Raw genomic sequence first — 14,452 nt, forward strand, 5'->3', positions numbered from 1 at the left:
GGTTCAGGCACGTTCATCTGTTAAACTACGTATTCGTAAGTCATAAAATATAGCGTTTCCTCCATATTTATGAAATGAGGTTTATGCAGGTCATATCTAAAATGTGGTGAAATTTGTCCTTGAAAAAGGGAATATCTTTAGAAGGGCAGGGCTTCAGTTTGAGATGTAATGTGGTGCATTGTAAAATTGTAAGTCCTCCTTTTTTGTACCTGGTTGGACTGTTAGCAGGAGTGGTTCCACCTTGAACTGAGTTCTCTATAAGTAATTCAATGCATGTCCTCGGAGACAGAAGAAAGTGGGTTATCTGTTGTGTAATGTGATGTTCTGTGTATTTTATCAAATTATGGGGATATGGGGCTACGTAACCATGTTTCGCAGAGGCATTCATCTTTATTGAATGAAAGGTGCATTTATCTCACAAACACACAGGATGAAACGCCCAAGTATATCTGTATGCTGTGGAGTACGTTTGGACCCGATGTTCTCACCTTTCCCATCTATGTAAACCTTGGTTACATTATTGGTAGTTGAGGATGATACACTGCTTGGATGGTGGTGTAGCTTTCTAAGTATTCTATGTTATTATATTATTATTATTATTATTGTTGTTATTATTATTCTTCTTATTATTATTATTATTAATAATAAAGTTCAGCCTACATGACTTTTCTTCTTTTCACAGCAAGCATATATGCATTCGTATTTCACACATTATTCAGTGATCCTATACATCAATATCACTTTGCTCGGAAGTGCTGTTTTATTAATACATTTCACCAGGCAATTAAAGCGATATATAACACACCTCATCTAGATATTCGACAAATTGTAATTTCGCCGAGACGTCCACCTGCCGAGTCAGCCCAGCCTCCGCCAGCTGTAAGCAAGCCGGGATTGATGGGCAGCCGTAAACGCGGAATGAGGGCTTAACGCAAAGTGCGTGTCGTAAGTCTGTTTTATTTGTTCCAGCCCTTTAAAAAAAAAGGGTGTCCATGGAAACCTGCCTCGGAACAGCGCGGATATATGGCGGAGGAAGCCGCCCCTTCAGGGCTCACGCTAGTTTGTCGGCTCTCGCTGTAAGACTGTGTTTAAAGATGAAGGGAGGAGCGGGAGCGGGATGTGACCTTCCGAATCTCCAGGGAGGTTCCCTCTGACTCGGTTTGGCGCCCTGGGGAGGAAGGGCCCTTTTCTTTTCTTTTTTTTGATGATGATGTTGAAATTTTCGAGGCCCCGTAATGGAACTAATCTACCAACCAAGCCCCAATCAACCCCGAGATTGGGTACAGGCTCCTGGAAGAGGCGGATTTGAGAGTGCATTCTGTAATGTGGTCCCTTTCTCAGAACTTGCATTGAAAATAAATAACCCTACTGTGTAAACCACCTCCCATAATCAACATTCCCCTCATCCTTATGCCTTTTTATTTGGATTTGCCTTTATCTTCTTTCAGATAAGCTTTCGGGGCTGGATAAAATATTTGGTATCACTGTTACAGACTGTTTTTTGTTTCTTTGAGGCTGTGATATCAGTGCTGTCTATTAAAATGTCTTAGTTCTGCTCAGGAAGGCACAATCGCCATGCTGCATAAACATCGAGTGGAGAAACGATCACGGAAGCATATCACCCGCATTTAATTTGCCCTAATGGATCATTCCCCCCCATTAATGGGCACGCTTGGTAAAACAACAATTACTCCTGTTTGGAATCTTAAGGATCGCTCCTGCCGGTCCGGGCTTAATGTGGAAAGATAGAAATGGTGGCGCTGATTTGGAAACAAGAAGCCAAACATATTTCACGGGGGGGGGGGCTTTCAGTTGGCAGCTCGGCCAGTGGCGGTCAGGTGACCTTCAGATATTGAAAAACGTCTATAGGGGTCCTTTATACTTTTGCACTTGTGTCAGATGGTGCACTCTGCATTATGATACGGAGGTCCGGTCCATTGTTCCGATCGGTCAGTTTGTGTTCCAGCCCTGACAACAATCCCAGATACAGTGAACCATGGGTAAATAGAATGTTTTCATATTGTTTTAATATAATTGAAAGTTTCACCACTTTAAATATTGAAATGTTAATGCTTCCACTAGCCTACACAAGCAGTAAGAAAAAAGTTCCAGGGAATTAAACTTTTAGCATATCATTTGACATCTTTGGGTTAATGACTTTTGAGTTGCTTCGGTAACTGCACATTGACTGGCATTATCCAAATGAGCATTTATGCTATAAGGAAACATGACATTATGTAGTGTTTTGTCTTAGCCATGCCGTGATTTTTTTTCCCTGGCTCTTTTAACTAACCATGTTTATCTGCGGAGCTGTTCAGTAATTGGGCTCGTTGTTCACAGAGAAGAACATTAAGCAGCAGTCATTTGCACTCTGCTTTCTAATCAGGCTCGCCGTAATTGGTATAAATCGTATCGCTGCAATGGCACGTGCCACAGGTAATATTTAACCAATTTACAATTATTTTTTTTCTTTTGTCAAAATTTCATTTTGGTTTTTAAAAGTCCAAGTGACATTCTTTTGTTTCTGGCATGATGTTCAGTAAACCTTGGGGCAGAGAGTTGTGTTCATGACAACCGCACTGTTTTTCCTCCTTCGAAATTGACGTGAAGGAAAGCACTTAGATTGTATGCAAAGTTATGCTTTCTGTAGTCATGAAAGATTTTCATGTTTTTGTCACACATTTGTCATTGATTGGGTGTTTCTACACAAGTGTCATTTTCAGCAGGGAGAAACTGTTTGGTTCTAAATACCATTATTGCTTATCATCATTGAATTATCCAACAAAATAACAAGTGCCTTCTTAACAGGGATGGGGTTGTTTATCCTCAGTGCGCATTTTTAGAATGGATATTTAAGGAAATATATGTTGCTACTGCACAGTATCGTAAACATTGTTATGGCAGGTTATTTATGGCCATTTCCTTGAAAAATCCCCCCCCCCCTTCCCATAGGTATCGACCCAAAAATAAATGCTTACGCGTGTTTCTTAAAGTCTAGAATCATAAAAAAGAAATCACTGCACACTTTTTAAATATGTCGGTGGAACTTTTAACAGCTGGGCTGGAGTCAGATTTGCAGGTTTTGATACAGTGTGGATGGGTTTTTAATACAATTCATTTCCACTGCATAGCAAATCACAGTTCTGTATGCATGACATAGCTTACGACTATGAAAATGAAAAAAAATATTTTTCAAAGACCTTTAAAAGCAATTTTATTTTCTATCTTGTTGTTTCTTTTCTTTTTTACTTCCAGTGCTTAAGAAGTTATATTTCTTTGTTGGTTTGTTTGTTTTTTTGAAACTTGTCTGGTGGCTAATATGTAATGTGTAGCAGTTGTTGCAACTAATTTATTCACACTCATACTTTTGTAATAGCAATCTCATTTAGTCCTGACTCCTGTATGTGAGAGTAACCCCGGTTAGTCTTGCTTGTGTGTTTGTGTGAGCTTAGGCACAGTTTTTAAAGCAAGAATGGTTTTCTTCACGGTCAGAGATATACTGCAGGTTGAGAAGCAAGATGCTCTATAAAAGTGTAATGCCTGGCATGGTATACTTTATAGAGCACTGCATTCTCTGTACCAGGATCCATAAACCAAAAGGCCAGATTCTGATGGCTTCTTGGGTAAAAATAAGTGAAGGACAAGAATGAGATAAGAACTCTTTTGCTGAACCAGAGAGGCAGGCTGCCCTTTGATGAGCAGTCACAAGATGGAACTGTCATTGTAAATGGGGTCCGCCATCTTGATTACAAACGGAACCAGTTTCTTTGTGAAACGGAAAATGAGGCTTCACCTTCTGCTTCTCCTTCAGAGCACCCCTGAGCGATGGCCGTGTCTGATAGCGCACCAGGAACTGGCTTTGAATGTCGTGTGTCTTGTTAAAGCGTTAACCAGATGGGATTTTAATAGCTTGGCTCACGACCAGCGTACGTTTCCTTTGTGGAGTCAAACCCCGGCCTGGGATTCTCTGCGTCGCGAGAAAATGAACGCTCGGTCCTGGAGGCACGGTGATTTGAATTCCGTAGCCGTGGCGTTTTTGCGTGGAGCATACCAAACTCCTTGGTCCCTCATACTATTTGACTGATGACTGCCGTGATCCGACAGGACTGAAGACACAAAACGATTTCACCAGGAGACCCAATAACTTATTCATATGTTTTTTTCGCCAAAATGACTTATTCATTTTATTTGCATAACTTTCCTTCCTTGTCATTCTAAATGTATGCGTAAAGGCTAATCACATGTAATACTTTTAAAACTGGCACTGTTGGCCATATTATTTAAATTAAACCGTGAATTATCAGTGTGGTGCTATTGAATTGAGTTGCGTGTTTGGTAGGTGATGCAATTTCTTCACCTTAATAGTATGAATCAGGTGTGTGGAAAGTTGGAGCTTGCTATATTTTTGTGGGAGAAAGGGAGTTAGGCAGAGTCACAGCATTGTGATGGTTTCTGAAGTTGTGGCATTTAGCTGCAACAGGTTCTCTCCGTTGCTTTTGGCATTTGTTAATGTATTTATTTATTTATTTAAAGAAAAAATATTGTCTTGTACGCCATGTCTCAAGGCATCTTCGGTGAGCCAAGCTACAAGATGCTTTGTCTCTGAAAAATCACCCCCAAGGAAATTCAGTATTTCTTTTGTATACCAGGAAGCTGAGGAGAAGCAGTGTGAGAGTGAGAGAGGAGGGTATAATTTGCAGGAAAAAAGTAATGTGAAGGAAAATAAAAATTTAATGGCCGATGCTCAAAGGTTGAGACATGTACTGCTATGTTTGACCCACTTTCGGGGTGTCTAAGAGGAGAAAAGGGTAAGAAGAGAGAAGTTTTCTTTTCAAGCTTTTTGTAGATTATTTTGCTTGGCTTCTGTTCCTTGTCGGCGACCCAACACCGCATTTTTCGTCATTAAACTTACTAGCATTAATTGTGCTTTTTATTCCTTCACTGTTGCTGATAAATAATGTACCCTAATGAGTAAGTACAGTGCGACATTTCTTTAGGAAATTGCTCTTGTCACAGTCGATTGGAGAAGCGCTGGTCTTTGTGAGGAACAGAAAAGTTCATGAAGACATGGTTTTATTTTTATCCCTGGATCTGTCTGCACTCTGAAATGAGAGAGCATTGTGCCAGATACTGTATCTGTGGGGTAGCCCAGAGCAACAGAGAGAGTGCACTTGAAGTGTATAGACAGCTGTATTTTGGCTCAGCCTTGAGATGTAACAGGTCATTGTTAATTACACCTACCATAGAACCTTTCAGAATATCAAATATGGAAACGGCCATGAAGAACAAATGGCCACTGTTCCATTGTAAAACAGGTACAATTAAAGATTTTAGCTGCACAGCAAAGTGTGTCTCTCAAATATGTGCATTAAGAAAATCAGTGGTGCCTGCATTTTTACCCTTAACAGATTTGGCACTAATTTTTAACACTTTGTGTTGATAATTAAGAGGTATAAATTGCAAATGTTTCATTGCCCATTTAAAAATAATCAGAATGTTAGCTGTTGGTTGACTTTCAAATTTCATGCAGAGGCACAGCCATTTTAGAATTCCCTACAACATTCTTTCAGTATTACTTCAGAAAATTGCAGCAGCATTTATTTTTTTCTGTCCTATCTGCATGGTGAGTATGTGAGATAATGTGGTATATTACACAGTGTATATGGAATAGTAAACAATGCATGCTGTGTCTGATCTTCTTTACTGTTGCCTTCAAAAACGTCCCTACTTTTACACTTTAATCAGTTTCTGATTTAGCTTGTTCCCATCTCATAGTATTTTCTAGAATTCTTGTCATGTCTCCATTGAATGCAACAGGAATGGCCACAAAATTCTATAATCCGGTGGTGTAGGTGTTTTTGTGCCCTTCCCCCGCACACCCCTCTCACACTGTCTGTTAACTGCTGTGCAACAGAATAGCTGTACGGAAACAGTAATGCTGCAGAATTTACCTCAGCATATCTGCGTGGCAACACACATCTTATTTTCGTGTAGTGATTATGACACTCATTGCTGAATCACGTTGTTTCTCGAGGCACGCCGTTCGTTCGCGTGGGGTTTTACGAAGCGTGGCAATGGCGAATTCGCCCGTGATTTCACAATCCACAGGGCCTCCCTCTGAGAATCACCACATCAGCGTTCGTGAGCCGAGTTCACCCTTGTGCTGTCCTGCATGGGCATTACATTCTTCTCATGTTTCCAAGGCATTTAAAAAAAAACAAAATTATTTTCTGATGAAACATTTGTGTCCTTTATGGCTTATCAAAGTTCAGGGCCATTTGATTTGAATGAACGCTCATCCTATTTAGCACTCGGTGGATTTTTAATTTAACAGTTAGTAAATTTACTTGAAACTTTTTTAGTCTTCTGACCTTTTTGTATTTGTTGAGCATGTCAATGAAATGGATTTAAAAGTCTTTGATAAATCAACACCTGCCTTCAGAGGGAAGCTAAGTAGCCTGCTAATTTAAAGTGTTCATTAGACCTGATTATGCTTGATTAGTTTTTATTGGCTGTCGTCAATGGATTTACCTCCCCTATTCCGCTTGTCTTATTTATTCATCTTTGACAGATTATTTGTGAATCCTCCTGGCTTAGAGAGTGAATAGGTCCAGCTTCTCTTCTGTTTGCAGAGGGAGAAAAATCCGAACGCATTTTTAAATTATTTTTTTTATTCCTCCACGGTGGCATGATTTCCAACGGTCATTTCTGACCCCGCTTGACTCTACTCCTCACTCTTAGGCCGTGGACCCACTCTGTATCATAAAACAGGTCTTATCTTGCTTGGATTAGTCTTTATTTGTAATTAATTTTTTATAACTCGGTTATTTTGCTGCTCTGCCAGATTTGTAACGCGCTCTTCCTTCCTGAACCTGAAGATGATATTTTTTGTGTGATTTTTGTCCCCAGACGGCGAGCCGTTTTACCGGTATCGGTCACACACCGCTGGCGGCGGCTCAAACTCGGCCTCCTGCGCCTCGGTGCCAGCTCTTTTCCCGCCATTAATTGTGCCCGGTCTGAGCCAGGCCGGCGTCTGCAGGAGCGAAGCCGCGGCGCGCTATCAATCGCCACCGCGGCGGCGCGCCCGCAGATTGATGTCCCCTTGTTTTTAATTGACAAGGTGAAGCTGGCGGCTCTGGTGCCGGTCCAGCTGGGGTCCGTCCCCAAAAGGGCTTCAGCTGGCACCGGCCGCAGAAAGGGGGTTAACGAGACTGCGGAGAGAGTCTTATTAACCTCCACCCCCCCAGCCTCCGTCCGCTGACCCGATTGTGTTGATATTGCTAATGCTCCTAACTGCCCTCCGTGCCATCTGCTCCAACAGGTCCCCCCCCCCCCCGACCCGCGGACGGGAGATTGAGTTAGCGGTTCGTGTGACGGTGTTGTCTCTCCCTCTCTCCTCTCCCGCGCAGGGCAGCTTCGTCGCCAGCATGACAGCCACCCTGAGACAGATGGAGGAGTACCACTACGCCCACTTGATCAACACCTTCGGCAAGATGAGATCGGACGTGGTGGTGAGTGTGGCCGCGCTGCGTTACTGCCCCCCGTCCCCCCCCCGTCCCCTCCCCCGTCCCCACCGGAGACGGGCTTAATGGAGTGAGCCCCGCTGGCAGAAAAGCCGCGCCTCGTCTTCAGAGTGCCGGCCTTCCATCTCCCTGCCCCTCTCTCTGGCGCCCAGCTTCTCGCTCACTGTCAACAGCACAGGAGAAGATTTCTCCCCAGCAGCCAGAATCTCAGAGGCCACATTAATACTGGAGCAATACTCAAGGGAGGCACATCCTGTGTTGCCACCACCACCCCACCCCCCCCACTCCAATGACACATCGACAGTCGTATTCTTTGATTTCACTTCAGCAAGTGTAATTTGAGGAAGCCTGTCTTCATTTTAAACAGAGCCGTCAAAACTTAATAAGACTGAATCACTGACACTTATGCACCAAGTGTAATTTCCGGATACCTCAGGATAATTTAGAACATTTCTCCGCATCTTATATTTCTGTCTTGATTTCTGGATTGCTGGGGTGGTGTTCAAGTTCTCCATTAATTGGTGTGAAACATCTGCAGAGCTGTTTGTCTGTTAACACACCTTTTGAAGCAGTCATGTGGCGCTTGTGCAGCATCTCAGAATAGAATCTACTGGCGAATTCCCCGAAGGCCAGTTCACATCCAAGAATTAGCAAGAACCCTGAAGCAACCGGGATGGGGCGGGGTTAGATCCGATTGACGTTTTGGGTTTGAGCTTTGAATGTTCGTATCCTCAGAACGAGATTATTCAAGTGCATTAAAAAGCATGAATGTACTGTACTGTATGATCGCAGGCTTATCTTTCCTCTTCTCCGAAGATAGTCACCATTTGGAAAGGTTTATAGAAATAAACTACTCTTTGTCCCATTATAATTATGTAGCTGACTGTAGACACAAACAAGGTGAGCAGGAGATTGGAGTGTGCAGTTAGCTCACCAATTAATTGCTTCAGACTTCAGTCAGATTTCAATACAGTTAATTGCAATAATGACAGCAACAAGAATACCTAATTACTATAATGTCTCTTTCTAAAATCACAGATACAGTCACACTTACAAAAAATATAGCCTCTGCTCACTGGTATACGCTTTTTTATTCAGGCGTGCATCATGCATGAATTAATTGATATAAGTCATATTTGGGTGATCAAAGAGAGTAGCTGAACTTTCCCTGTTGCACTGTCCTCATTGTTTGCACTCACTATACAAATGGGAGTTGGTTTTAATGCTTCCAATCAAAGTTTGTTTCCTATAAGTGTGTAGCGTTCTTGGGATCATTACCAGTGGCTGTGTCTCTAGTAGTATGACAACAAATTAATTTATCTTAATTAGGATATGTACAGCATCATATGGCATCGCTGCTGCTGTTTTTCCGGCTGTATAGCACTTTCCACTATGGGTCAGATGTTGCTGGGTTATTAACGTTGATAATTATGCAGCATAATTGCTACAGCATTTGAACCTGGGGCTGTAGAATCACTAACACCCCTGAAAGCTCAGCAACGCAAGGCCAACACGATGTCACGCACCCTCTGTGGGAGGTAGTTGGCCTTTTTGGAAGATGTCCCGTCATACAGTACGACACTTAACGCAGAATCAGATTTGTGTCAAAAAAAGAAAAGAAAAAGATAACGTCATACTTTTGACAACTATTTGTATCAAATTTATTAAGCAAAACACTGCGGATTGAGAGCAAAGTAATAAATATTGCGACAGAAAAATATTGATTTCAAGAGTAAAACTGAGTTTTGTACAAAGAGGAAAAATATGCTATCCAGTATACGTATTTAACATTTTGTCCAGTGAAGTGAGGTAATGTTACGTTTTGTCAGCGTGGCTGGATTCAAATGCTCCTGGCACATGTCGGTCATGTGTTTAAGGGAAGAGATGAGTTCTTGAGCGAAGGGCTGGTGATGAGATTTGACAGTAAATTGATTTTTCAGCGCGTTGCAGGGGAGGTTGGGTTATTTCAGCACCCTGGCAAGCAATCGCCGTGATGAAGACAGGTCTCTTTTCAAAGATTTATCGTGGCTCGGCTGGCTTGGGCCATTGCGTCATTGCTAAAACTGGCAGCGCTTCACAGCACTTGGAGATCTCCCAAACCGTCAACCACGGCCTAGTAACTTCACGAGCCTTGGTAAAACTCACCACGCATGACCATAATAAGCTATACTTGATGCATTGAAATGATTGTCATAAACACTGTAGTACTTATTTTGTTTTGATATGTAGATTTTAGATTTATAAATTATGATCCGTGGTGTGACTTCTCGTTACCTGTGCCAACTGTTGTCAGTTGTTATGTGCAGGTCATGATGTTTATACATATAGGGTTCTTGCCGTTATCCAGAGCTGATAAATATGTTATTAATGCTTTATAAAAAATGTAATTTGTAAATTAAATTAGTAATAAAAAAAATAATTTCCATGGCCATAATATGCATGCAACATTAGATGTAGAGTGTCTTGTTCATCGTTTTTTCCCTGTCATCACAGACATGCTTTAGTGACTTGTCCTTGTTTTATCTTGTTTATTGGGTCTTTGCACCATCAAGGCCTGTGATTAGGCTCAGTTATAATGTAGTAACACAATATATTCTGTTTGATGTTTAAGCAAAACACTCAATGTGGGGAATTCCTTTTAAGTTTCTTAAAGGGCCTCATTTTATACCGTGCCAAGTTTATTCAGATTTTTAAAATTTCTACCTTTAGTGCTACCAGCAGTGTTGCATGTCTTGCTTCCAAACTTGTACATGAAAGTTGCAGAAATTAATGATTAAATTTTTAATGATTGCAACACCCTGTACACACTTAAAGAAGTAAGATATGTTTTAACTGGGAGGGAAGGCGACTAAGAGGAGGTCAGTCTCAGGCAGTTAAACTCAAGGAGAGGGGCAGGCGTGTCTAGCGCACCCCAGAGAGATTTAGAATTGTGATCTGGTGCGGCGCGCTTGCTTGTAAATATCATTGTCTGTCGTGCCCTTCAAATGGAGGACCCGTTCACACATTATTCACCTTAAACCTTAAAAAACAATCTCAAATCTATTTCCCAGCAGGGTCCGAAGCCCCTTCTGCCTTATTATAGATTTTCTTCTTATCTTCCCAGATTGAGGATAGAAGTCCTCATTTCTGCTGCTTTCTTCCTTTTTTCTGTTTCAGGATTTTCTGATGGAAACATTTATCATGTTCAAGGACCTCATTGGGAAGAACGTCTACCCCGGCGACTGGGTCATAATGAACATGATGCAGAATAAGTAAGTACGGGCCGGCCGCCTTCCCATCTCGGGGCCCCCGGCGCCATCGCGTTGCTTTGATCTCCCCCAGCGGTTGTTGCTTGGAAACGGCAGTCGGAATTTTGCGCTAGGACGTTTTCGGCGCTTTCTCTCGACGCGTAAAAAAACAAAAAGGGCGCCTCCTTTGCGCGAGAGAGAGCCGGGTGATGCGGGCGGGCGCAACCGAGGGCATGAATTATGAACGGCGCGGCGTTTCCATCGCCGCTAATCTCCGAAGTTTGTGGTGCCCGCGTCCTGTCACTTTGTTGTCTCTCTCTCTTGTTTTATTAATGCCCTTCTAGCCCTCTCTCTAACAAATGTGCGCCGCGGGGCGGGAAATAAAAATTGATTGAGTCAAAAAGGTCTTAAAGGGCTGCTTATCAAACAGGATCGCGAGAAATTTCTTTTGTTTAATGTTTGAACTTCATATAATATTTATGTGCGAATAGTGCTTAATAATCATGAATAATAATACAATGAATTTTAATCATGACTAATAACCAGATTCTTATTTTAACATGGTCAAATATATATTGGGAGATATATAATAATCAACATGTACCTTCCTGTAATGACTGCAGTACAAATATTGCGAGAGGCGGAATTCTTCTTTTATTTTTTCAGTTCTATTAATATTCCGTTATGCAAAGGTATGGGTGATGAAGTATGATGAATTCTTTCTCATTTTATCTGACAGTCGGCAGGTACCGACTTCATATCTTGTTCAGTGTCTTCATTATAATGTAATTTCATACGTTCGGTTGAGGCGATGTTGTACCAAGAAAATAAATAAATAAAAATGCACTCGTGACCGTTCTGAGAGAGAAGCAGCTGGAGAGAGACACATCTCACGCAATGACCCCTTTGCAGGTAGTGTCTTTGTAATGCCGCTGATTGGAGCTGAATTCAGCGAACCCGTCAAAAATACATAATTCTAAATATGGAAAGCGCTCTTGTCAGCTTTGTATGAGGAGCTGATGACAGACTGCAGTATGTGTCGGTTGCTCTCACGGGAATCTCGCTCGGAACCCCATGAATCCACAGGAAAAACAGATCCATTAAATGGAACCTCTGTTGTTCCACTGATGATGGTACATTTGCATTGCATTCATTTCAGTTCTGATTATTCTTTTTACATTCACGTAATTGTTAAGTTTAACATCCGTACTAGAAATTAAACTTGATCTTGTAAAACCAGTTTAACTGCTCATCGCCCCCATTCCATTTTATCCCTTGCCCTGCAGCATTTTCATTGCATTCAGATTTTTTTTTTTTTACACGTTTAACATGTGTACTGAAAATTAAGCTTGTTTTTTTGTAACCATTTTAACAGCTCATTGCCCCATTCCATTTTATCTCTTGTTTTGCAATACCTTAACCCCCAATGTATGGAGATCATTACCAATTAATCAAGCTGGCAAATTTTTTCTCGCAGCTTATAATCACCCTATCATCACTTTCTGAAGTCTTCTGTGGACTGCCTGGTCGCAGTGATTCCAAAATCCTCCAGTAGTTTCTTCTTTGGGACATTCCATACTGTTAACTTTGGAATACACTGACATTCTGCAATATTTCTTTTTGATTTTCTCATCCTCACAATAGCTTTCTTGTATGTCATGCTCAGTCCTCTGGCCATCATCTGCAGTTTTCTTGTCCTGTATCTTCCTTCATGATATTAATATTCAGTCAAACACTTTAATTTTTAGCTTCAGTTGAAATTACCCCTATTTTAATGGTACTGTATTTCTGTGGTAATCATTTACAGCAATGCTCAGAGAAGATTTGGCCAACTGGTGTTGTCCTGACTATTGGCTTCAGTTGGTGTCAGTTTTCATTTATGATAACAATAGATCGACTTTGTGGACTGTATAAAACGGCCAACTACGTTTTAAAAGGAAAAGAAAAACACTGCATACATGTTTGGCATGCCTAGGCATGCCTGCATGTAAATATTTATTTAGTGTGTAGTTTGACGTGAGAGGTTTCCGGAATCTCTTTGGGGTACGGGCGTTTCTGTTTTATATATCATCAATACACGGATGGAAATGGCTTTGGTATTCCTTTTGTATTTGCTGTGGCCTGTCATCAGCTGCTGTGATTGCTACGAGCGGAGTCGCAGCCAAGTTTGATATTGGAATTTATACAGGGACCCAATAGACGTTTCCAGCCACCTGTGTCAGAATGCAAAAGACGGAGCGAGTTTGTGATGAAAATCTTGTCTGCCCTGCAGGTGTGGAAATCACATCTGTTCCGCCGCAGACAGCAGCCAGTGTTAATGCATGGCAGGGAACAAAAACATACAGGCGCTAACTGCATGTCCCTGGAGCACTGAGCGTGGGTGTGTGTCCGTGTGTCTGTGTGTGTGTGTCTGTCTGTGTGTGTGTGTGTGCGTGCGCGTGTGTGCATGCGTGTGTGCGTTTGTGGGTGGGTGTGTGGGTGGGTGCGTGTGTGTTTGTGTAGTATGTGTGGGTGGGTGTCGTCGTTGTGTATGTTAGGTTTGAGTAATTCCCAATGGTTGCGCTTCAGCCGTGAACACATCCATTATGGGACATTGCTGGCGTTTCTGGAGTGCCTACGCATTTAGCTTTTCTTTCCAGCGGATGGAAGGTTGCATCGAGATGCAGGCACTCCTGTAACTGTCACTGCTCTATCGTTCGTCTTCCGTACTGTCTTGCAGTGCCTACCCATTACCCGAGATCTCCAGCCAAAGTGTAGTAGACTTAAAAATACAATTTTTAACGATGGCACAGGTATAACCACATAAACCTGGTGTGACTGTAGGATGTATACAGGACGTACGTCTGGCTGAATGGCTTGTTTTTGTCTAATTAAATTTGCAGCCGTGTGAAAGCATTAACAAATCGACAAACACGCATGAAAATTTGCTTAATTTCAGAACTACAGTTTCTTAAAGCTTTGAGCCAAACATTTAACCATCTGACGTAAGCGGACATTATTTTGATTACTTGTTGCTTCCCAGTTCAGAGTTCTGACAGTTTGAATGCTTGACATACCTCAGGATAGAGCAACCCAGTGCAAAATTAGAGTTGGGATGTTTTGACTTTGGCTTCTCCAAGTCTTCATAACTCCGGTAAGTATTGAATGCAGTTGCGGTTGCCCATGGCCTTCAAAAAACCCCTCCTAGCACTCTTGGTATGAGAATGCATATATCTTGGATATTGTCAATACATATGTACACTCATACACACCAAGACTTTCTGGTGTACAGATGTGCTCATGTGCAAGTAGAGGGACATCGACTTGTTTATGTAGTGGGAGATGAATATCTATATTTAAGCTATTTGTTTGTTTTGCTTTTCCAAATGAAACAAAATCTGTCAAACTATTGGAGTTCATCTAATTTATTTTTTGCAAGAGAGGTGACTAATGCAGTTGTCAAAAATGTGACAAAGGAGTGAAATATTTCCATTAGTTGCTGTCTGAGAGGCTAAGAGTTTGTGGGCATTGTATTTGTAAACAAGGTGATACGTCCATTTGTTTTTCCTCATAGCGCCGTTTCCATCTTTATATTAATAAAACGAGTGTGTGCGCTAGGGGACCAGTTCTCCCGTTGCGGTGACACACCACCTTTCATTAGAACCGTGGATAATGATGCAACTTGCATGTTTGGAACTATTGATCTTCTTTGTGAGATGAATC

At 41.7% G+C, this 14,452-nt stretch overlaps 1 protein-coding gene across 4 annotated transcripts in view; it reads left to right on the forward strand.

The window, feature by feature from the left end:
* The window catches only part of dock1 (dedicator of cytokinesis 1), a 236,223-nt gene that overhangs the window by 128,511 nt on the left and 93,260 nt on the right, over window positions 1-14,452 (forward strand). For all 4 annotated transcript variants that reach the window (XM_064320731.1, XM_064320732.1, XM_064320733.1 and 1 more), the window contains exons 28-29: window positions 7,410-7,511; window positions 10,680-10,774. In XM_064320731.1, coding sequence (XP_064176801.1) covers window positions 7,410-7,511; window positions 10,680-10,774 — 197 coding nt within the window. The remainder of the gene's footprint in view (window positions 1-7,409; window positions 7,512-10,679; window positions 10,775-14,452) is intronic.

This window comes from Anguilla rostrata, chromosome 2 (genome assembly GCF_018555375.3).
Source record: "Anguilla rostrata isolate EN2019 chromosome 2, ASM1855537v3, whole genome shotgun sequence".
In the NCBI taxonomy this organism is placed as follows: Eukaryota; Metazoa; Chordata; class Actinopteri; order Anguilliformes; family Anguillidae; genus Anguilla; species Anguilla rostrata.